The sequence below is a fragment of the Mus caroli genome, chromosome 11 (assembly GCF_900094665.2).
Source record: "Mus caroli chromosome 11, CAROLI_EIJ_v1.1, whole genome shotgun sequence".
Taxonomy (NCBI): domain Eukaryota; kingdom Metazoa; phylum Chordata; class Mammalia; order Rodentia; family Muridae; genus Mus; species Mus caroli.
In genome coordinates, this window is record NC_034580.1 from 93,745,217 (window position 1) to 93,767,663 (window position 22,447).

General features: G+C 49.8%; 1 protein-coding gene and 1 pseudogene across 1 annotated transcript in view; one reads left to right on the forward strand and one right to left on the reverse strand.

The window, feature by feature from the left end:
* The window catches only part of Plxdc1 (plexin domain containing 1), a 63,888-nt gene that overhangs the window by 37,324 nt on the left and 4,117 nt on the right, over positions 1-22,447 (reverse strand). The window contains exon 2 of the mRNA XM_029483007.1: positions 18,546-18,724. Within this exon, the coding sequence (XP_029338867.1) occupies positions 18,546-18,724 (179 nt within the window). The remainder of the gene's footprint in view (positions 1-18,545; positions 18,725-22,447) is intronic.
* LOC110304737 lies at positions 8,679-9,113 on the forward strand (annotated as a pseudogene).

The window sequence follows — 22,447 nt, forward strand, 5'->3', positions numbered from 1 at the left end:
TCCTCCTCCCCCTCCTCCTCCTCCCCCTCTTCCTCCTCCTCCTCTTCTTCTTCCTCCTCCCCCTCCCTCTCCCTTTCCCCTCCTCCTCCTCCTCCTCCAGTCTGGCATGCAGACCTGATAGCTGGAGCTCCAAAAACCACATTGTAAGTTTAAGGGCAGGTACCACATCCTAAGGATGGAAGGGTGCAGAGCTGGGTGGGGCCTAGGTTTTTGATGACACGTTGGAAGGATGGTTCTTAAGTCTCTGATGCCCGTCACCTAAACAAACCTTAGATGGCAGTGGTCTGATCCTGTGCCCACCCCAACTCCTGCACCCCCAATTTTTCTCCCTTTTTACTGGGTTTCTCTCTGTTCTGGAAATCATCAACACTTGTCTGCCTCGGGGCCTTGGTGTCTTCTGTCCTTAAAAAAATTTTTTTCCATGATCCAAAAAGGCCTGGTACAAATCCCTGGAGTCCCAGAACTACAGCCATCCTCAACTACAGTGAGTTTGAGGCTAGCCTGGGCTGCATGAGACCCTGACTGGGGCAAGAGTGGAGTAATTGGCTGCTCAGTAAGTGCTCAATCCCTTAAGAGGCTAGCCCACACTCTGAGCTATCTGATCTGGCTTCTTCAAGTTTTCTTTCATTAAGGTTTACGTACTTCTGGGCTGAAGATGAGATGGCTCAGCTGTTAGAGGGTAAGGCTTACAACCAACAATACAAGATTTACTTCCTTCACGTGTGTGAGTGTTTTGCTTGCATATATGTCTGGGTACCAGGTGTGTGCACAGTGCCAGAAGAGGCCAGGAGAGGTCAGCAGATCTCCTGGAACTGGAGTTACAGACGATTGTGAGCCACAGTGTGGGTGCTGGGAAATTGAACCTGGGACCTGCAGAGGAACAGGAGTGTCCTTAACCTCTGAGCCACCTCTCTGGCCTTTTTAAAGGACTCTTATACCCATAGGATATGAGTTCCCTCAGGTCAGGGGCTGCATTCCTTAGGGAGCTCTGGCCCAGAGTAGGGCTGGCTGAGCAGGACCCAGGACTCAGTTCAAGGCCTGCACAAGCTCTGTCTGTTTTGCAGCTTCTATCATTGGCTCTAGACATGGATCGTGTTAACATGCAGGTGTGACATCAGGAGAAAATAGGGTTTTGGGGACTTGGGCAGCCGTGTTGAGGGTGATGACACACACGGTAACTGAGAGAAGAGTCAGACTCTGTCAGCCTGCTTCTCAGGACTCACAAAGCAAGAGCGTCCCCAAACCTGGAAGGAAAACTGCCACACTCTGACACACAAACACGCCAACACATCTCTTGTTACCTCCTTTAGAGAGAGTGGGGACTCTGGGAATGTGTCTGGATGGCTCATTGCTCTGAGTCCTGTCCACCATGGGATAACAGGTAGCACGGACCACAGCCTGTAATAGCATTGTCCACAGCCAGGTGGCAGCCAGGTCCACAGCCAGGTGATAGCCAGGTCCATAGTCAGGTGACACCCAAGTCCACAGCCTGTGATAGTCCAACACTCAGCTGCAGCATTTAAGGGGGGTATGTGGGTTCATTCTTGGAGTCCCCTAGGGGCCCTCCAGTGACATCTTTGAGGTGACAAAAGATTGCACTTGTTCAGATCAAGGGCATTTAAGGAGCTGTCACCTGTAACTCTCTCCCAGTCCCTTCCAACTACTAATATCACAACAGGCTGGGTAAGTGCAACTCAGGTTCTGCTCCAAGTGGGAGGGGCCATACCTGACCAATGATGACCCTTCTTGTTGGCAGGTCCTGAAGCATACAGGCCCTCAAAACATCGACACAAAGGGTACACATATATGTACCTCACATGCACCCACACTCCAGGTCACACATGTACATACAAGCACATGTGTGCATGCACATAGACACAAAGGGTACACATATATGTACCTCACATGCACCCACACTCCAGGTCACACATGTACATACAAGCACATGTGTGCATGCACATATAGGCATAGACACACATGTCCATCTATGGAAACATACACACAAAGAAACATGCACACACACATGCAAATGCTCACATATGCAACACATGAGCACACAAGTGTGTAGTCGCCTACAAATAAACATGTGCACACCAGCAAGAGCACATACATATGCACGCATGTACGCACACACATACATATGCATGCATGTGCACGCAGCCAGGCAAACAAGGCACAGGTGTGCACACAAGTACACAACGTTGAACATACACCACACACATACATATTTGAGCATAAGTGTGCACAAGAATGTGTATTCCTACACAGTGATGCACATTATACAAGTGTGCACACACAGGACACACATGCATGGATGCACACACATGTACAGATAAAGGCACACAGATACAAACCCACATACGTAAGTGTAAACAGGCACACAGGCTAACACAGGTGTTTGCACTCATATGTAAAAAAACGCACATGCACTGACACGCTCACTCAGGTTCTTTTTTTTTGTTTTTTGTTTTTTGTTTTTTGTTTTTGAGACAGGGTTTCTTTGTGTAGCCCTGGCTGTCCTGGAACTCATTTTGTAGACCAGGCTGGCCTCGAACTCAGAAATCCTCCTGCTTCTGCCTCCGGAGTGCTGGGATTAAAGGCGTGTGCCACTATGTCCGGCTCTCACTCAGGTTCTTATGTGTGCAAGTGAATACAAAAAGGCTGATCTTGAACCCATTAGCCTTGTGCCTCAGCCTCTTTCTTATGTGCTGGAATTACCAATATACTCCACCACAGTGGGCTTCTTCCTATAAAACCTGCAGGGTCCTGTCCTGGGACCCTCGCTGACAGCCTTATCATCAGCTCCCCAGCGCCTCACTTCTTCACTGTGGGGTGAGTTCCCACCTTCATAAAACCACACCATGGGGACTGAATGGCAACACCAGTACAGAACCCTCTAGGGACACACATAAATCATACTCTCAACCACAGCGGCCGTCAGGCTTCAGTCTTCTCCAAGAGCCAGCAGTTTAGAGAGCAGGGAGGACCTCGGAGATCATAAGCTAAGCCAGGCCAGGCTCTGCTCAGGCCCTAGCACCGCCAGCACAGGGACTTGCCAGAGATGACTGCACCAGATGGCCCCACCCAAAGTCACCCTCGGGCCCCACACAGGCCCTAACCTGCACCTTCCTAGCAGGGGTGACTCTTACAGAGCATCCCAGCCAGGAGCTGTACCCATTCAGAGTTCATCCAAGGAACAGCGGGTGGTTAGGGGAGCCGGATGAAGCTTAGTGGAAGTGAAACGGTCAAGTCAGGGTGAGGGTGGGAGACGAGAGAGAGAAGAGGGGAAGGAGAAGAGGGGAAGGTGGTATTCGTGGTGCTGGCACAGCACCAAGCTGGCATTTCACAAACACCACTGCCAACCATTCTAGAGGCCCATTTTTTTAAAAAGATTTATTTATTTATTATATGTAAGCACACTGTAGCTGTCTTCAGACACTCCAGAAGAGAATATCAGATCTCATTACAGATGGTTGTGAGCCATCCTGTGGTTGCTGGGATTTGAACTCACGACCTTCAGAACAGCAGTTGGCACTCTTAACCACTGAGCCATCTTTCCAGCCCATAGAGGTCCATTTTCTCTTTTTTTTTCTTTTCTTTCTTTCTTTCTTTCTTTCTTTCTTTCTTTCTTTGAGACAGGGTCTCTCTACATAGCCTTGACTATCCTGGAACTTACTATATAGACAAGCCTGGCCTCACCTGCTTCTGCATCCTGGTGCTGGGACTAAGGATGTGTACCACCACACCCAAACCTCCATTTTCTAAGTATCGAAACTAAGGCCTCAGGTCACAAACCTACTTGGAGCCAAATCAAAGACAGTGATTTGGCTCCAGGTAGGTATGTGATCTGTGCTCTGCCTACTGTCCATCAGGTCTTTCCACAGTTGTCTCCCTAGAAGGTGACCTGGGACACTTCTCCATTGAGAATAAAATCTCTCGCATCTCCAGGTGCTGTGGTACGGGAATCCCAGCTCTTCAGGAGGCTGAGGTAGGAGGTGTCAAGAGGCCATGACGTCTTCAAGACAGCCCCAGCCAACACTGTGAAACTCAAAAAAAAAAAAAAAAAACACCAAGTTCCTCTCACATTGGGAACAACCATGGGTCCTTTATGGAGGACAGATGGGGTTCAGGGACAGATTCCCTTCCATCTCACTACCTGAGTACCTGAAAGGTGTGGCATCAATGTTCCCGAGCCACACTGCAAAAACCATCGGTGAAGAAATGGCTCTTTCCTTAGGGAATCTTCATCCATGGAGCAATTTCCACAGTGAGGCTGTCCTGGACAAGGACTGGGACCCACTTCCTGGGGCTCTTCTCTAAGAAAGTGATGCCCTCAGGGGTGAGGAAGAGCATGTGAGCAAATGACTGGGGACTAGCAGCTGGACAGGGGTGGGGGAGGACAGACACACAGAGCTCTTATGTCATCAGAGTGACCTCAACACTGGGACCAGTCCAGCACTAAAGAGAGCTGCCCATGGCCACTGAGGCAGGAAACCTACACACTCAGGCTCAGAAAGATCATTTGGCGTCAAGGTCGTTCAGGAAGCTTGGAAGACAGCACCTGGCTTCAGTCTGACTGAGCCACCCTCGGGGTTGGCCTGAGGAGTCCCAGCCTCAGAGGAAACAAGGTTGAGAGTGAGGCAAGCCGACCCTGGTGAAACAATTGATTAGGAATGCGTCTCAAGGTGAAGATCAAGCCTTCTCTGTTGTCCTCATTATTGGTTTTAAGCCTGGTTACCTTTGTAGATACAAGATGGCTGACTTGTAGCTGGGCAGTGGTGATGCACGCCTTTAATCCTAGCACTTTGGAGGCAGAGGCAGGTGGATTTCTGATTTGGAGGCCAGCCTGGTCTACAGAGTGAGTTCCAGGACAGTCAGGGCTACACAGAGAAACCCTGTCTTGAAAAACCGAAAAAGAAAAGAAGAGAAGAGAAGAGAAGAGAAGAGAAGAGAAGAGAAGAGAAGAGAAGAGAAGAGAAGAGAAGAGAAGAGAAGAGAAGAGAAGAGAAGAGAAAAAAATGACTGCCTTGTATCCTGGTCTGTGGATTACAAGATCTTCCCCTTAACCACTGAGGGACCATACATATCTCAGAATGGTGGGGACTAGGCAGTCTGCCCCCCCCCCCTTTGTAAGTCTTTCTGCGTATGTGTGGGCCATGCCTATCTGCAGATGTGTTTTAGGGTTCCCTGATGCCATGCAAGAACGTCTGCCTCATCTCAGGCTGCACTTGCCATACTCTACAACCTGGTGTTTCCTCAGCCACAGCGATTAGAAACCCATGATCACATTATTCAATGCTTCCCCCCCCCCCCAGCAGAAGCCTGGCATCCATTGCTCTGCAGCTCAAGCCAGCTTGCAACTTCCAAGCTTCCTGATCCTTCCAGAGGGAGAGTGAAATTGAATGGCCGAGGAGCTAGTGGCCAGAGAGCTGAGCTAAAGCTGCCACCTCACCCTGTCCACAGGAGACATTGGTCCACAGGCAGGAGAGGTAACAGCCCTCTGCTTCCGGCTCCAGCACACCCATGTATGTGGGTCATAACTGAAGAACGGCAACAAGACAGGCACTGAGTGACCCCAGAGAGACAGAGTAAGCAGCTCTGATTCCAACAGTTGTTCAGTGACCTTCTCTGTGACACAGCTAGGATGGATGCTAGGAACTGAATGGACCTTACAGGGAACAGTCTTCCCTATGGGGTGACCAGGAGAAAGACTTCCAGGAGGACCCCCAGAAGCCCTTCATTTAAACAGCACAAATCTGAACAGTAAGAGAGATGGAGAAAACCAAGTTTCTGGGCAGCTTTCCCTGGTCATCATGTTTCTTTATTCTCATACAAAGTCAACCACAGCTGGCTTCTTGCCTGAACACCAGAGCAAAGAGTGCCATAGCCTGGAATGAACCTCAGCGACACTTCCTAGTTGCCACTATAGCCACCTGCCCCAGCGGTGGTTTTTTGTTGGTTTGTTTATTTTTTTAAGTTTATTATATGTAAGTACACTGTAGTTGCCTTCAGACACCAGCCCGGTTTTGTTTGTTTGTTTGTTTGTTTGTTTTTTAAGATTTATTTATCTAGGGCTGGAGAGATGGCTCAGTGATTAAGAGCACTGACTGCTCTTCCAAAGGTCCCGAGTTCAAATCCCAGCAACCACATGGTGGCTCACAGCCATCTGCAATGTCATCTTGGTGCCCTCTTCTGGTGTGCATGAAGACAGCTACAGTGTATTCATACACATAAAATAAGTAAATAAATTTAATAAAGAGAGAGAGAGATGGGGGGGCAGGAAAGCAAGCTCTGGTTGGTCTCCCTGGCCAGTTAACACAGTACTCAATATTCAGTATTGAGTGTGTCTTACTCAGGATGCGAAGGGCAAGGAGCTCACACCGTCCACAGACAGTCACCATCACTGCACACAACCTGCTCTTTGTCCCCTGGAGGGTGGTCCCTAGGTGCTTGGACTGGAGGTAATATTGGTTTGACATTACAAAGAGAGTAGGTCATTGTAAGAAAGGAGGCAGTAGCCATACCATGTGCACAAAACCTTCATCTGTGACCTTCCTGGTTCCCAGGCAACAGGATGAGTTCAGACTCTTTTTTCCTTCCTTAGCAGCTCAGCACCTACGTCACTTTACAATGAAGCCACTCTGTATTCTGGTACCTTCTCCAGCACCCTCCATCCCATAGCAGCCTGTGGGACGCCTCCAGGAATTCTTAGGGTTCTGAGGGGGCATCATTAGAAAATGACTGTTCCAGGATGAGGTGTGTGGGCTTAGGTGTCAGCCCCATCCAAGTTCAAAACCCAACCACGATGATGGTCGGTGCCAAGCATCACCGATCTCTCCGGTTACCATGCCTTCTTCAGCAGCCTCGGATGCCGCAGTCTTCCAAGGCTTCCACTGAGCAGGACAGTGTAAAGCTCACTGCTGGTGCCCACAGCAGGCTTCCAGTAAGTGCGAGTTCTTGCATGATTTTGTTGGACATTTCCATGAAATGTTTTGACAGCAGAGGCTATCTCCTCAGACATTTTCCCCCTCCATCCTATTGTCTGCATGGCAAGGGCTCTTCTCTCTCAAATTGCTCACGCACTCACACCCCGCCTCCCAGGCACTTTGCTCTGACGCTCTGACAGTGGGCTGTATTTACCTTGGCTGAGCTTAGGGTGTTTCTGGAAAAGAAACCCCAGCTGAGCCCTCACAATCAGTCCATCACCTGCCAGCCAGTTGGCTGATATGCATGCTGGGCAAGCAACCAGGGGCACCCGCAGAGCTGAGCTGACAGGAGAGCTTGACTGGCCAGGCTTGTCAGGACAGCATTTAGGCAGCTGGGGCCAACCAGTAAAGTGCTGCTCAAAGGGTCTCCCAATTGCCCCTGTCAGCAAGGGTTACAAAAACACCCAGAATGTATTTTAGATCCAGCTATTTGAAACATTCCTGGAACAGCAGCAACAAAGTCACTTAGAAGCACTGTTATAAGTGCAGAGCTCTGCTGGGCATGGTGGCACATACCTTCAATGCTTGGGAGGCAGAGGCAGGCAGATCTCTGAGTTCAGGCTAGCCTGGTCTACAAAGTGAGTTCTGTGGCAGACCGGGCTTTAGGAGGCTGAGGTAGATAGATCTCTGTGAGTTCAAGGAAGTCTAGGCTACATGTTAAATTTCATGCTGGCCAAGACTACACAGTGAGATCCTGTCTCCAAGAATAAATAAATAAATAGATAGATAAATAAATAAATAAGCCACATATGGAGGGCTTATTGTATAATCTTAGTACTTGGGAAGCTGAGACAGGAGGGTTGCTACCAGCTCAAGGCCAGCTTAAGCTACAGAGTGCGTTCCAGGACAGCCAGAGCTAAAGAGGGAAACTATTAAATAAACTAAAAAAGAAAGAAAGTGGGGGAGGCAAGAGGGTGCATTGTCCTGGGTTAACCCCAGACCTGCAGAACCAGAGCCTGCATCTACACAAAACCCTCAGTGGCACTTGGTTCTAGCTACTTATGCTGGGAAGGTTTTTTTAAAGGCAGATTTAAAAGAAGGGGAAAAAAAAAGGCTTTGCCAACACATCACCCATCCTTAAGGAGATGGTGGCTGAGACCTAGCCAGTGAAGCAGTGAAACAGAACTGGCCTTCTTGTCTGGACTCTGCCACTCATTAGATGCGTGACCTTAGGCAGGTGGCTCCCTCTGTCTGTTCTGGATCTGAGCTGGCCAGACGGCTCAGTGGGTAAAGGCGCTGGGCCTGAGATGGGCCTTCTATTTCCAAGAACCATATAGTGGAAGGAGGAATTCAACTCCCAAAAGCACATTTGTGATCCTTGCACACTTGTGATGGCACACACACACACACAGACACACACACAAATACAGTAACCAAAAGAAAGAAATGTTTGCTGGTGAGGTGAATGGGGCAGAGACCTACACCCAGGAACGGTTCCGTTAACATTATCTCCTATTTCCCTCTCACCTCAGCTGTGCGCTTGATGAGGAACTCTGGTATAATGTACCACGGATGGGACCTTTCAGAATGGTGCAATCCTTGGGAGAGGTTCTCGAAGTTCTTGAATGACTAGCTTGATTACCACAGGAGCAAGCTGTTAGAAGGCGAAACCACCCTGTGTTTTCTCTCTTCTGCAAACGACTCCTTCTGAATTTAAAATATATAGCTCTTCACCTTCAGCCACTCACCGTCATGCTCGCCACTGCCCTCTGTCGCTATACTGCAGCCGTGGCTGCCTGAGGCCTCCTGCATCCCTTCTCCCAGCCCCGCCACCGCTGTCTGTTCTATTTACTGCTATTCTCATGGGTCACATGAGAGAGACGAGGAGTTTGATGCTTGCTGGGTGACATACTTCAACAAGCCAGACACTGATGCCTGGGAACTGCGTAAAGGGATGAATACACTTGTTGGCTATGATCTGGTTTCTGAGCCCCAAATCATTGATACTGCGTTGTGGGCATGTAGATGGTTAAATGATTTTGCTAGTGCTGTTCGCATCTTGGAGGGTGTTAAGGACAAAGCAGGAAATATAAGGAAATCAACCCCTATGTCATCCAGGAACTTAGACCAACTTTAAATGAACTGGGAATCTCCAGTCCAGAGGAACTGGGCCTTGACAAAGTGTAAACCCCTTCCCTGGGCTTCCCAAGGACTTAACTGCTGTTGCTACTTGATTGAAACAGTTGCCTGGAAATGTTTTATTTGAACAAATTTTCCTTTGAGTATCCAACCACGTAATAGTAACTTGGACTTTAATAAAGGGAAATGAGTTTGAACTGAAAAAAAAAAAAAAAAAAAAAAAAGACTTGTGGGAGTTGGTTCATTTCACTATGTGGGTCCTGGGGATTGAACTCAGTTCATCGGGCTAGCCTGATGTTAGGCTTTTTGTTGCTCTGTAAAACACCCCAGCCAAAAGCAAGGGAGGGAGGGCAGGGTTTCCATCATCTCACACTTGCAGGTAACAGCCCAGCAATAGGAAAGTCAGGGCAGGAGCTCAGACAGGGCAGGAACCTGGAGGCAGGAACTCCACTTGTTCCCCATAACTTGCTGCTCAGCCTGCTTTCCTATAGAACTGGGCACCAGCTGCCCAAGGTTGGCACTGCCACAGTGAGTGAGACCCTCTCACATCAGCCATTAATCAAGACAATATCCCATAGACTTACCTACTGGCCAGTCTTATCAGTTGAGATTGGCTCGTTCCAGATACATCCAGGTCTGTGTCCAATTGACAAAAATCCAAGGAGTGCAGCTCTTCCCCCACTGAGCCATCTCAGCTTCTCTTTCCCTGACACATTATGACACTGAGTGAGGCCTCTGCCAGATGCAGCCTCAAATCTTGGCCTTCCAGGACTATGAGCTAAATAAACCTCAGGTTTTTGTTTGTTTAATTTTGAGGTCTCAGCTCTGGTACCAACATAAACAGCATATACTCAGAATCCCAGCACTGGGGAAGAGGACAGCAGAGGACCCCTGACGCTCCGTGTCATGCCAGACAGCGTCCCTTAGTGCAATGAGAGCCTGCCTCAAAAACAAAAACAAAAACAAGTAGCAAACAAGCCAAGGTGGACAGCTCCTAAGAAATGACAACCAAGGGGCTGGAGAGATGGCTCAGCAGTATCGACTGCTCTTCCAGCAGTCCTGAGTTCAATTCCCAGCAACCATCTGTAACGGGATCTGATGCCCTCTTCTGGTGTGTCTGAAGGCAGCTACAGTGTATATATATATATATATATATATATATATATATATATATATTTAAAGAAATGAAAAATTAAATAAAACAGGTTTTAATAGTAAATGTAGTATTCCTAGCCTTCACTTATAAAAGCTTCATAATGGTCTTATTTTGTTTTTGAGACAGTCTCTGTATATGCCTAGGCTGGCCTTCAGCTCCCAGGAATCCTCCTGCCTCAGCCTCCCAAGGATTGGGTTTACAAGTGTGAACCACTGCACCCCACTATTGTCTTTTTGCTGGCCGTTTGTGGCTTCTGTGTTTGTATGTGGTGACCTCATTGCCGCATCTTCCATACAATGGGCTGCAAGCAAGCAAGCAAGCAAGCAAGCAAGGGACTGGGGGAAAGGTGCTGTGGGTAAGAGTGCTTGTTATAAAAGCAAGAGGATCTGAGTTTGAATCCCACCCCCCAACCACGTAAAAGCAGGGCATGGCCATGCCTGTTGACTATCAGTGCTGAGAAGCAGAGATAGCAGGATCCTGTTAGCCTAGCCCAAGGGCAAGCTCCAGGCTTAGTGAGGGACCTTGCCTTGAAGACAGGTAATCAGCAGCCCTGGCTAAATGTTGCTTAGGGCAGAGCTGAGTGTGAAATGAACACAGATTCTCTGGAGACACAGGCAGCCCCTCACACAAGGCGCTGGTGAGTGAACACCAGGACAACGGAGCAGAGGTCCTTAGAGGCCCCTGAATCCACCCTGGGATTGGGTCTTTTAAACACCATTAGAGAGCTGGGGGTGGGAGCCCCTCCTTCCTTCAGGGACAGGCAGGGATCACAAGTGACAGACAGCCTGGCTCTAAAGTGCCAGGGGAAGGCAAGCAACACAAACGCGTATGCGTCCTGCAGTGTGGGTGCCAAGAGACAAGCGGCAAAAATGAGTGTTCCTTAGGCTCATCGCAACTCTGTGGCTGTCAGAAAACAGCCACATCTAGAGCGTTCTCTGCTCAGGAAGAGCCCTGAGTCTCCCTCCACGTTGCTAGGGATGGGATTCCTGTCTCTTCACTGTCCTGTCTACAGTCTCCTGGCCCCTCCTGTTTCTAGAGAGCCACCTGAAAAGGGAGCCACGAGTCAGCCTGCAAGAATCGCAGAGCCCTGGCTCTGGTCCCTAGCTGTCATGGGTTTCCACTAGCAGCTGCTTTCCCGCCTCCATCCTTGGCAGAAGCTCCCAGCTCCTGACTCACCCCAGCCCACGGCAGGGAGGAGCCTTCCCCTCAGGGGCTGCGGTTGAGTCAGGGACTCACTGTAGCCTTGAACCCCTGGTTTATTTGTGTCCAGGCAGGTGCCAGCCACTCCAGTCTACTAAGGACAGGAGACTCTTTCCTGGTGTGGTATCTTCCAGATAGACTTCATCATAAGCCTTCATCCTCCAATGTCACCTCTTGGGCGGAGCTGGGAACAACCTGCACAGAGGATCCTTCTCCCAGCTGGCCTTGTTCTGTAGTGTGGCCTCTTTTTAAAATTAACGAATTGTTTGCTTGTTTGTTTGTTTGTTTGTTTGGAGACAGAGTTTCTCTGTGTAGCCCTGGCTGTCCTGGAACTCACTCTGTAGACCAGGTTGGCCTCGAACTCAGAGATCTACCTGCCTCTGCCTCCCGAGTGCTGGGATTAAAGGTGTGTGCCACCACACACAGCTGCAGTGTGGCCCCTTGGTGTGTGACTGTCAAGGGTCATGAGGCCTCCAGATGGTAGAAGTCTTATGCTCAAGTATTGCCACAATGGTGCTTCAAAAGCCTGGCATTCTGGCTGTTACCCTGGAAACTGGGGACAAGATCTACAACTCAGAAATCCACCTGCCTCTGCCTCCCGAGTGCTGGGATTAAAGGCGTACACCACCACGCCCGGCTCTATTTTCTGTTTTGAGACAAGCTTTCATTAAGCTGCCCGGGCAAGCTGGGAAATCATACTGTAACCACTTAGGCTTTGAATTTCCTACCTCAATCTTCTGAGTAACTGGGCCAGGCCTGGCTGCCATTATAAATCTGCTTGGAGAGACTGGAGAGATGGCTCAGAGGTTAAGAACACTTACTGTTCTTCCAGAGGACCACGTGGGGTTCCTAACCCTCCACCCATTTACTCCTGCCTACCTGTCACTCTAGCTCCAGGGGATCTGACACCCCCTGCTGGCCTCGGAAGCACCTGCACATTTGTGCCATATATTTACAGAGACACGCTTTTGTACACATGACTACACAGTAAAGTAAAACAAAGCTCTTATAAAGACCTCAAAAATCACCGGGACAGGGCTGGGGAGGTGGCTCAGTGGTTAAGAGCAATGATAGTTTTTCCAAAGGTCCTGAGTTCAATTCCCAGCAACCACATGGTGGCTCACACTTGATCTGGCGCCCTCTTCTGGTGTGTCTGAAGCCAGCTACAGTGTACTCGTAAACATTAAGCAAACAAATAAATAAATAAATCTTTTAAAATAAAAATCACCTGAACATCTCAGATCTGAGAAGCTTTTACACCCAGACAACCAGCAGAACCATGTAGGGAGTTTTGTCATCTATTTCCTTTTTCACAGGCATGAGGACAGAACCCAGGGACACACACACACCACACACACACACACACACACACAGAGCAAATGTTCCTCCATTGAGCTGCACCCCTAGTGCCCAAGGAATCCAGAAGAGTATGTCAGATCCCTTGAACTGGAGTTACAGATGGCCGTGAGCTGCCATGTGGGTGCTTAGACTAGTACCCAGGTCCTCTGCAAGAGCAGCCAGGGCTCTTAACCACTGTGCCATCTCTCTAGCACCACGTGGGGTACTGTAAAGAAATGAACCCCAGGTTTCAATGCTTCTGAACTAATCTGTCCAGAGAGGAACCTGGGAATGTGTATTTGTTTTTAAGCCTTGGTGTTACTGAGTCCACCAGGGCTCACCCGATGCAGCTGGTCCCCCCTGGACACCCACAGACTTCCAGGGCTTTGTGTCTCTGTGGTTATTTCCTGTGGCATCCTCTTCATGTAGACTGGGACCTGACCCTTCCAACCATCACGCCTGGATCCTGAGCAGGTATCATTTATTTAATCCAGAGTCCAGCCAGGCAGTGGTGGCGCATGCCTTTAATCCCAGCACTTGGGAGGCAGAGGCAGGCGGATTTCTGAGTTCGAGGCCAGCCTGGTCTACAAAGTGAGTTCCAGGACAGCCAGGGCTATACAGAGAAACCCTGTCTCGAAAAAAACAACAACAACAAAAAAAATCCAGAGTCCAAGAATACCATGAGGAGGGCCGGGCGGTGGTGGTGCATGCCTTTAATCCCAGCACTTGGGAGGCAGCGGCAGGCGGATTTCTGAGTTCGAGGCCAGCCTGGTCCAGCCTGGTCTACAGGGTGAGTTCCAGGACAGCCAGGGCTATACAGAGAAACCCTGTCTCAGAAAAAAAAAAGAAAAAAAGAAAAAGAAAACCATGAGGAATGGGGTGAAGCGACAGGAGTCCCTTCCTTAGGACCGTCTCATGGGCTGGCTGTCCATTCTTCCAGGCCTACCCTGCTCCTCAGTTCTGAATGTTCCAGAAAACAAGACAGAATGGGAAGCGAGTGGGCTGTGTCCTTTGAGAGTTCACCTCAGGGCTGGGATGAGGGCCTGCTGAAGGAGCCATTAACGCCAGGTAAAGGAACCAAAAAGTTCAGGCGTTGAGAAGAACATCTTAATGTGGCATTTTAAAAGCCAACATTAGTAAGCCAGATAGTGATAGTGCACGCCTTTAATCCCAGGACTCATGAGGCAGAGGCAGGTGGATCTTTTGAGTTTGAGGCCAGCCTGGTCTACAGAGTGAGTTCCAGGACAGCCACGGCTACACAGAGACAGAGAAACCCTGTCTTCAAAAACCAAAACCACAACAGCAACAACAACAATCAACATTTGTGTCAACACTGGTGCTATTTAGATGAATGAAATCTCAAGAGTTAAATAATGACAGAATTAGTCATGGTGCCAAACCAGGACTGGGGGAATTTCAGAGACTGGGGCAAAGGAAGACACAGTAGCACAGCACCAGAAATGACAGAAACGATGGAAACAAAACAAAGAACCCGAACCCTCATTGCTTATGAAATACCCTTAGTGAGGAAGGACCTTTCATCCATGACACAGGCACAAGGAGGAGGAGTCTCAAAAAGCACATAATAAAAAGGTCTTAGGAACTGAAAACATGGCCAGGTGTATGTGACAGGGCCCCGAGACCTTAGCACAACCGACTTCATGATGGAAGTGCCATTCAGGCTGTAACACTCAGCACGTAGACAGCACCACCTGCCAAAATGCAAACATAGCCCTAATCCCTCAAAGACCATAGCTTTGGAAAAGCCTCTAAACGTACCGGCTTTGCTATTTGGCTTCTGTAGCTCTGCTTCAAGCTAACTGTTCTTGTTAACCGAAGTATATGTCAGCCCAGGATACGGTTTTTGTTCCTAAAAGCTCACCCTGAGAAAGGCTTGGGGCTACACTGGGATCCCAAACACCCAGTGTAGACGCCAGCTACCCAAGAAAGACTTTCTATTGGCTTACACCCATGTCCCATCAGTCTTCTCTTGTGGATACCCCACAACAGTGTGGTTGCTCCAGTTGGAGGGAAGCCAGGCCAACATAGTAAATTCCAGGCTAGCCTGGGCAGTCAACTATGATTTCAGAATGCTGAGGTGGCAGTGAGAACTCTTTAAAAAGAATACACACATGTAGGACAATGGACTATGCACAGAAGGCCTGGTCTCTACTCGAGCTGAGGTCTTGAACCCTGTGGGACCCAATGGGTGGTAATTCCCACCTACATGGGACGGAAGGCGTTCCCTCATGTCTCCTGGACCCCTGGCTCCTGTCAATGTTACTGTCCCCACAGTCCCACAGGAGAAGTGTGTGGCTAGCAGTCATGTACACAATGTCCCAAGCTTCTGGCCTTCTGGGTAGACTCCTCCTCACAGTTACCTAGCAACAACAAGATAACACACCCACTATAAAAGGGGCTGCTTGGCCCCTCCTCGCTCTCTTAAGCTTTTACTTTCCTAATTCTCTCTCTAAGCTCTCTCTTCTCTCTCTAAGCTCTCTCCTCTCTCTCTAAGCTCTTACCTCTCTCTCTAAGCTCTTACTCTCTTAAGCTTTCACCTTTCTTACTCTCTTTCTCTCCTTCTCTCTCTCTCTTATCCCCCTCGAGATCTCCTCTTGGCCATGGCTGGTCTCTCTCCCCTTCTACTTTCTCTCTTTCCCCCTGCCTTTCTATACAACAAAGCTCTAAAACCATAGACTGCCCCTGTTTATCAAGGCCCGCTGTGCTTGGTGGATGGGATAGGCTCTCTTCTAATGAGCTGCTTCTAACCTCCCTTCAAAAGGCCTTCCTGTGCTCCAGCCACGGACCAGACTAAAGACTCTCGCCTGCGTGGGAACCACCCAGCGCCCACTCTCTCCCTCTGCCCTCTTCCTGTATTTCTGGGGCCTAGTGCCGCCCCGGGGCCCCTATTCTGTTTTCAGCTCCTCTGCCGTATCCAGTATGGGATGCCAGAGACTGAGAACCTGGTACTGAGAGCTGCCCCTTGTCCACCCCCCAACATGTGGTGTCAGTGGCTTCACACAGGCAGATGCCCATCCAGGACCATATAGAAAGCATCCAGCAGTCCTCCCGCGTCCACCTGCTCAGAGCACAGGAACTCTGGCTGGATGCAGGCTCTCTCCCTACCCCCTCTTCCCCTACACCTATGCCCCCCTCCCCCCACACAGGACAAGGTCAGAATAAGGGTGACATTAAACTTCATTTTTTTTTTTTTTGAGACAAAACTTGCTACTAGAAGTACAGGTGTGCTGGGCGTGGTGGCGCACGCCTTTAATCCCAGCACTCGGGAGGCGGAGGCAGGCGGATTTCTGAGTTCGAGGCCAGCCTGGTCTACAAAGTGAGTTCCAGGACAGCCAGGGCTACACAGANAAACCCTGTCTCGAAAAAANCAAAAAAAAAAAAAAAAAAGTACAGGTGTGAGCCACTAGACCCTATGTTGCACCAAATTTCTTAGGGATTGGGAAGCAGGGGTGTATGTATGTGCTGAGATGTGGGGCTCATCAGATAGCCCAGGCTGGCCTTGAGTTCTTGGCCATGTTCCTGTTCAGCCTCCCAAGTGCTGGGATTATAGATGTGAGACACCCTTCACAGTGACGTTAGAAGAAAATGGTGAGATGCCTTCAAGCTTTGAAAGGAAAATTATTTTTAATTTATAAGTCTACATTCGGTGAAGCCACCGATCAAAAGGGAGAGCAGAATAACCGCATTTTCAGACGTGCACATCCTCAGGAGAGTCTTTGTTAAGAGGTGACCTTTGTCAGGAGACTTAACTGCCATAGAATCCAGCAGGAGAGGGAGGACACAGGGACAAGGGACCAGGGCTCCAACACTCCAGAGACAGAGGAGGAGGAAGCACAAACTGGCAGCTGTGGAGTGGGGGAGCAGTCCACCATGTTAGGGCACGTTACTGTTTCTATTTGTTATTGGACATTGAAGACAAGGTCTTATGTAGCCTAGGCTGGCCTTGTATTTACTATGTGGTCAAGGATGCCCTTGAACTTCTGGCCCTCCTGCTTGTTTCTCTAGAGTGCTGAGATTACAAGGATGCACCACCACACCCAGTTTATGCAGTTCTGGGGATCAAACCCAGCTTAATGAATGCCAAGTAAGCGTGCTTCCGCCTAACTACAGCCCCAGCACCCTGATGGTAAACTTGACCACACTGAAAATTACACTTGAAGCTAAAGGAAGGCATATAAGAAGGGATTAGCACAGAGAACTGAACAGACGGGGCCAGGGAGACAGCAAGGATCCCAGAAAAAAAGCAAACAAGAAACAGGTGGGAAGACAGTGGCTAAGTGCGTTTCCCAAAAGGCCTGATTCCCAAAAGGCCTGATGCTCCGAGCTCGATCCCTGGCACCTATACGGTGGTAGGAAAGAACTGACTCCTGAAAGTTGTCCTCTGACCTCCACACAAATGCTCCCCTGTACCAACACAGATGTAAATAAATTTAAAAAATAATAATAATATAAGAAACAAGACATTACCCAGCTTGGATCATGTGAAGGTGCTGTAAGTCACATGAGTTGAAAAAGAAAGATGAAGAACAAAGTTCTAGGGAGAATATCAAAGCCCAGTCCTCCATCACCATAGACAAGAAGCAGATAATGTCCATAGCCCACTCAGTGCTGGGTCTGGTGGCCCATACCTTTAGGCCCAGCACTTAGGAGGCAGCCTGATCAAATGGATCTCTTTAAGTTCAAGAACAGCCTGGTCTACATAGAGAGTTCAAGACCAGTCAAAGCTGTACTGTGGAAACCCGGTCTCAAAACCAACTGAACAAAGCTCACACATTAAAGGAGCTAAAGAGACAGAATAATTGGAAAACAACAAACCAGAGATGTCCTGCTGGGAGGAAGGTTGAGGAGGGGAGGGAGGGCAGCCTGGGACTTCTGGGTTTATCCTTCTATGCTTCCTGAGCTATAGACCTATGCTATTCCAGAACTAGAACATGAGCAGATACTGCCCATGCCACGCTAAGCCTGGACTCCAGGGCTCTGATCATCCTCTCTCCTCGGTTTTATGCTCAGCTGGGACCACAGGCACCGGTGGCCACATCCCACCACCTCTAGAACACTGCCTGATGATTGGACGTTTCTGAAAGTTCCGTGGAAATAAAGAAATGGATGCTGTGAAGGAAGTACAACCTCTCATTGCTGTTTCGAGTTCTGTAGCGTTTGTGCATCCTGAGCCTGCACCCTTCCCTCCCCACCACACACTCAGCACTCGCGCACACTCATCCCAGACACAAGCCTCCGGAAGTGGCTAACCATGGGCTTGTGGACATGATAGGCAAAATTCCTCAGCCACAGGTGCACAGCGCCTCCAACTCACTCACAGCTGCAGAGGCCCTTTAGCTCTCAGTCACCTCCTCCCGCAGAGAGCTTCCTGCCCCCAGGCCCAGAAACTTGTACCTCAGTGACACCTGGTTTCTCCTCCACTCCAACCACCTCAGGATGCCTCTGTACTTAACATTTGGGCCCCCACAGTCTAAAGAGGCAGAAATGTTCCCTGGCAGCTTCGAGGTAACTATCCCACCTTCAGCTTTCTCTTCTCTAAGGCATGGTGGAGTTCAGAGCCTGCACTGTATCTCCTGGAGCAAATTACTTCATCTCTCCTGGCAGAGGCCAGCAGCGTATGAATCTCTGAGATGCTTTGATCCTGTGATCCAGCCTGGAGCTGGCTTGCCTCCTCTTCTCTGGGATCCTATCCATCCCACTCTCCGTATCTGACACGGAGGCAGGCTCCAAGCTCTCCTCTCCCTCCATGTTGGTTCTGCACTCACCACCACCCGAGTCCTGTTGTCCGGAAGTGTGTCGATGGCCAGGGAGCCCCCACCCAGGTCCTGGCTTAGCTGGGTCTTGCCTGGCTTCAACACCTGAGCGGGGCTCTCTCGGGGTCTCCGACTCCAGCCTTGCCTGGTCCTCTTGGCAGTCCATGCAGAGTCTTGACCTTCATGGTGACCTGGGAGAAGGGACAGAGCACTTGAGTGGTGGTGGTCCCGAGGAAGGATGTGAGAAGGGGTCTGCCTTCTGCAGAAGCCGCAACACTACACCATCATTAGTTCTGGGGATACTCAATGACCAGGGCAGCAGCTTCATAACACAGACTGAGAGCCACGCGTCTCATATCATGCCCAGAAACATGCACACGCAATACTAAAGCCACTCGACCATCCACAGTGGACAAGGTATGTCTGGCAAACCAGAATCAGCTTCAGGGGTAAAAAGGCGCTGGGGTTGGAACTCAGAGCATCTCATGTGCCAGGCTCTACCACGGACCTGGATGCCCAACAATGTCCTACTTTCTATCTCTGTCTTTTGAATACTCTGTACATCCCATACAAGGGAAATCATACACTATATCTCTTATTGTGGTTGGTTTGTTTCATTTAGCACAATGCCTTCAGGGTTCAGATGTGTTCTTCCTGTAGACCAAATGGTATTCCCTGCTATAGCACCTTTTGCTGAGAATCAGAGCGGGTCCTCTGGCCTCCCAGCTAGCACCTTCATCCACTTAGCGGTGCCTGAGGTTTCCTAGTTCTTAATAGACCCATGGAGTTAGGTTCTTTTCCAGGGTCTTGATAGTGGCCATTCTACTCAATGGACAGAAAGGGCTACATGCTTGCTGTTGGCTTTGACTTGCATTTCTCTACTGACTAGCGAGTATGAACATTGTTTCATATGCTAGTGACTGTTCACTTTTCTTTGGAAAACTGTTTTAGTCTTTGGCCCATTTAAAATCCGTTGTCTTGTTGGCCTGGATCATTGTTCTGGAAGCTACGTAGCAGCATCTTTCCTCTCTACCTAGTAGACCCAGTTACACCCACACTCCTTCCTAGTAGACCCAGTTACACCCCACTCTCCTTCCTTCCCCCACTGGCTCTGACAGCTGAGAGTCCTTCTGGACTTTAACAGAAACTTCTTGGAAACAAATTGTTCTCCCTTGCTAACTTGATTTGGTTTGTTTGTTTTGAAACAGGATTTCGATACTTAGTCCTGGCTGACTTGGAACTTGCTATGTAAATGAGGCTGGCCTTCGCAGAGATCTGCCCCTAGGATGTAGGGTTGAAGGTGTGTGTTGCCACACCCGGACCCCTTGTCCCGCTGAAGGGCAGGGTTTTAGCTCCATCACTATTTCAAGCTTGACCTTGGGCAAATCACTTTCCTTGTATAACGAGGGACCCAGAAGCCAGCTGGGATGGCAGAGAGGTTTTTCATCTCAAATGCCATCTCCCATTAATTAGCGGCAACCAGAAGCACTCTAGACAGGAATCCCAAAGCCTCATCTGTGTGTAGCAGCAGCGATTGTCACCATCGATTAGTAATGTCTGTCACAATCACAGGACTGGCAAGTGGCCGCACAGAGGAAGGTCTCCCAAGCATACAGCTCTCTTGGGGCCGATAAACTAATTCTAAATGATCCTGAAAAGCATCCTTCTTCATTTCAGAGAGATATGAAGGTTCCCAAGGCTGTGGCCAAATTCCCATTCCCATTCCCAAAGGAGTGACATTCTAATTGTCACTCCTGCACTGGATATATGAAAGACACAAACCACCCTGCCTGTGACCTTCATCAATTTTGGGTCCTAGGTCAGATACCCCTCTCCTCTCCACCTCTGACGCCACCAGTCTTGCTCACCAAAGCTCTTCTAGTGGGTCTCCCTGCCCAAGACCCCCTCCCTGAGGCCACCTTATGCCCTCTCCCAGGGAGACGTGTGCTCCTCAGGCTTCTCTCCGCTCTCCTCAGAGTGCCTGGCAAACAGTAAGCGCTCAATCACTGCTTAATTGAGGACACTACACTAGGGGATAGCTCTCTGGTAGCAGCAAGGACAGAGATTGAAACAGGGCTTGGCTGGACCAGGCCTGAGGCTCAGCCAGGATGCTGTTGTGGGGCTCTGATTTGTCATTAGACATTTTATCCAATTAAGTCATTCTTGGCTGCTGGTGCCTGCTGGACTCTTGCCGGGCCCCTCTCACGTCTCTGCCCCTAATCATAACCAGATGCTCCTGGAGTATATGGGCAGAGGGGCAGCTCTGACCTCTTCCCCAAGCTATCTACCGAATGGCTGAAAGCCCAGTGCTGGGTGGCAGCTGTCGACCACTCGGCCCCACGCAAGCTGCCCCAGCGGCCTCCTCAGCAAGGCCACAGCTGTTTGTGGCAGGTCTGTTTGTAGTGAGTTGGGTGGCCTTCTCCCCAAGTCCTCCTGCAAGTGTCCCCAAGGGCAGGGCAGGAGCTAGGACTGGAAAGCCACACAGGCAGCCAAGTGGAGGACAGGCAGGAAGTACCACGGACTTGGACTGACCTTGGAAAGGGATGTTGGATAGGGAGGGAGGAGGCCCACAGGATGGCAGTGAAAAATATCTGGGCTCCACGTTCCAGCCCACCACCCCTAAGCTAGGACCTGGCAGTCTTTCCTCTTGAAGCTGCAGCTTCTCTGTGTAACAATCACACCAATAACAGGGCTGATCCCAGTACTGAGTAAAAACCATTCAGGCATCCCATCCATCTAGGAGTAAGGGTATGAGTTCTATGCAGGATGACGGAGTAAGAGCAGAGGAGGCTCAGAACTAGGAATCCCCAAAAGTGTCTCCCCAGCTACAGCATGTCTGCCCTTCCAGTTGGATGAGCAAGATGTCACCTCTTAGTCCATGCCAGGAGTCAGTGCAGCTGGTTGGTCACATAGGCACAGGACCACATAGATGTCTGGGCACACAGCCTTGAAGCCTAATGGAAGCTACAGCCTAACAGATTTACATGGAGGGCATGTCTGGGCACCCCTGGGCACCCTTGGTGCTGATTCTGCCTCTCTGTTCCCATTCCATCCTTGGCTTCCAGAACAGAGACTAAACTGTCACTCAGGGCTATACCATCTAAGGGCATGGTGTGACAGCAGTGGCTCCAGGAGACAAAGCCACTCTCAGTGATCTTTCATCCTTTCTTTCATCCCCATGCCAATCAACCCCAGGAGATGGGCACTAGCTTTAGATATGTTTTATAAAACAAGGCTAACAACCCACCTTTGGCTCACCCACTCATTCCATGGCAGGACTGAAACTAAGGCCGGCCGGCTTCAGTCTGGCAGAACCATAGAGCACAGTGCAGTATGGCCAAGTGTAGCAGCACTCTCTCAAACTCAGCACTCAGGAGACAGAGGCAGGCAGAGCTCTGTGAGTTCAAGGCCACCCTGGCCTACAGAGCTAGTTTTGGGTCAGCCAGGACTGTATATAGAGGAGTACAAGGATCATGCCCCCAGCCCCTGATCTGGCACAGCCCTGCTGCAGTGTGAGCAGGGCTGAAGAGGAGTTGGGTTGCACCACCCGGGGCCTGACACAACTCAAGCTAGCCATACTGCCACCATATTGTTCTGGCTGCTGATGCTCTCTCTGGGTATCCATTTCACCTTCCACCCGGTATGCCAGTTGCCCACACACTCGAGCTAGAGCAAGCCGCATGGAAGACCCATGTGATCCATCATTCCTGCATCCCTCTCACCGCACCCCTGCAGCTGATCCGAGAGCTCTTATGCCCATGTGGTCCATCATTCCTGCGTCCCTCTCACCACACCCCTGGATCTGACCCCAGGGCCCTTATAGCCAGGTTCTGCTTCCTCTTTTTCTCACATCCCTCCTGGCCCTCTAGGACCTAGGCCTGCCATCCAGCCACCATAGATTCACAAAGTCTTCT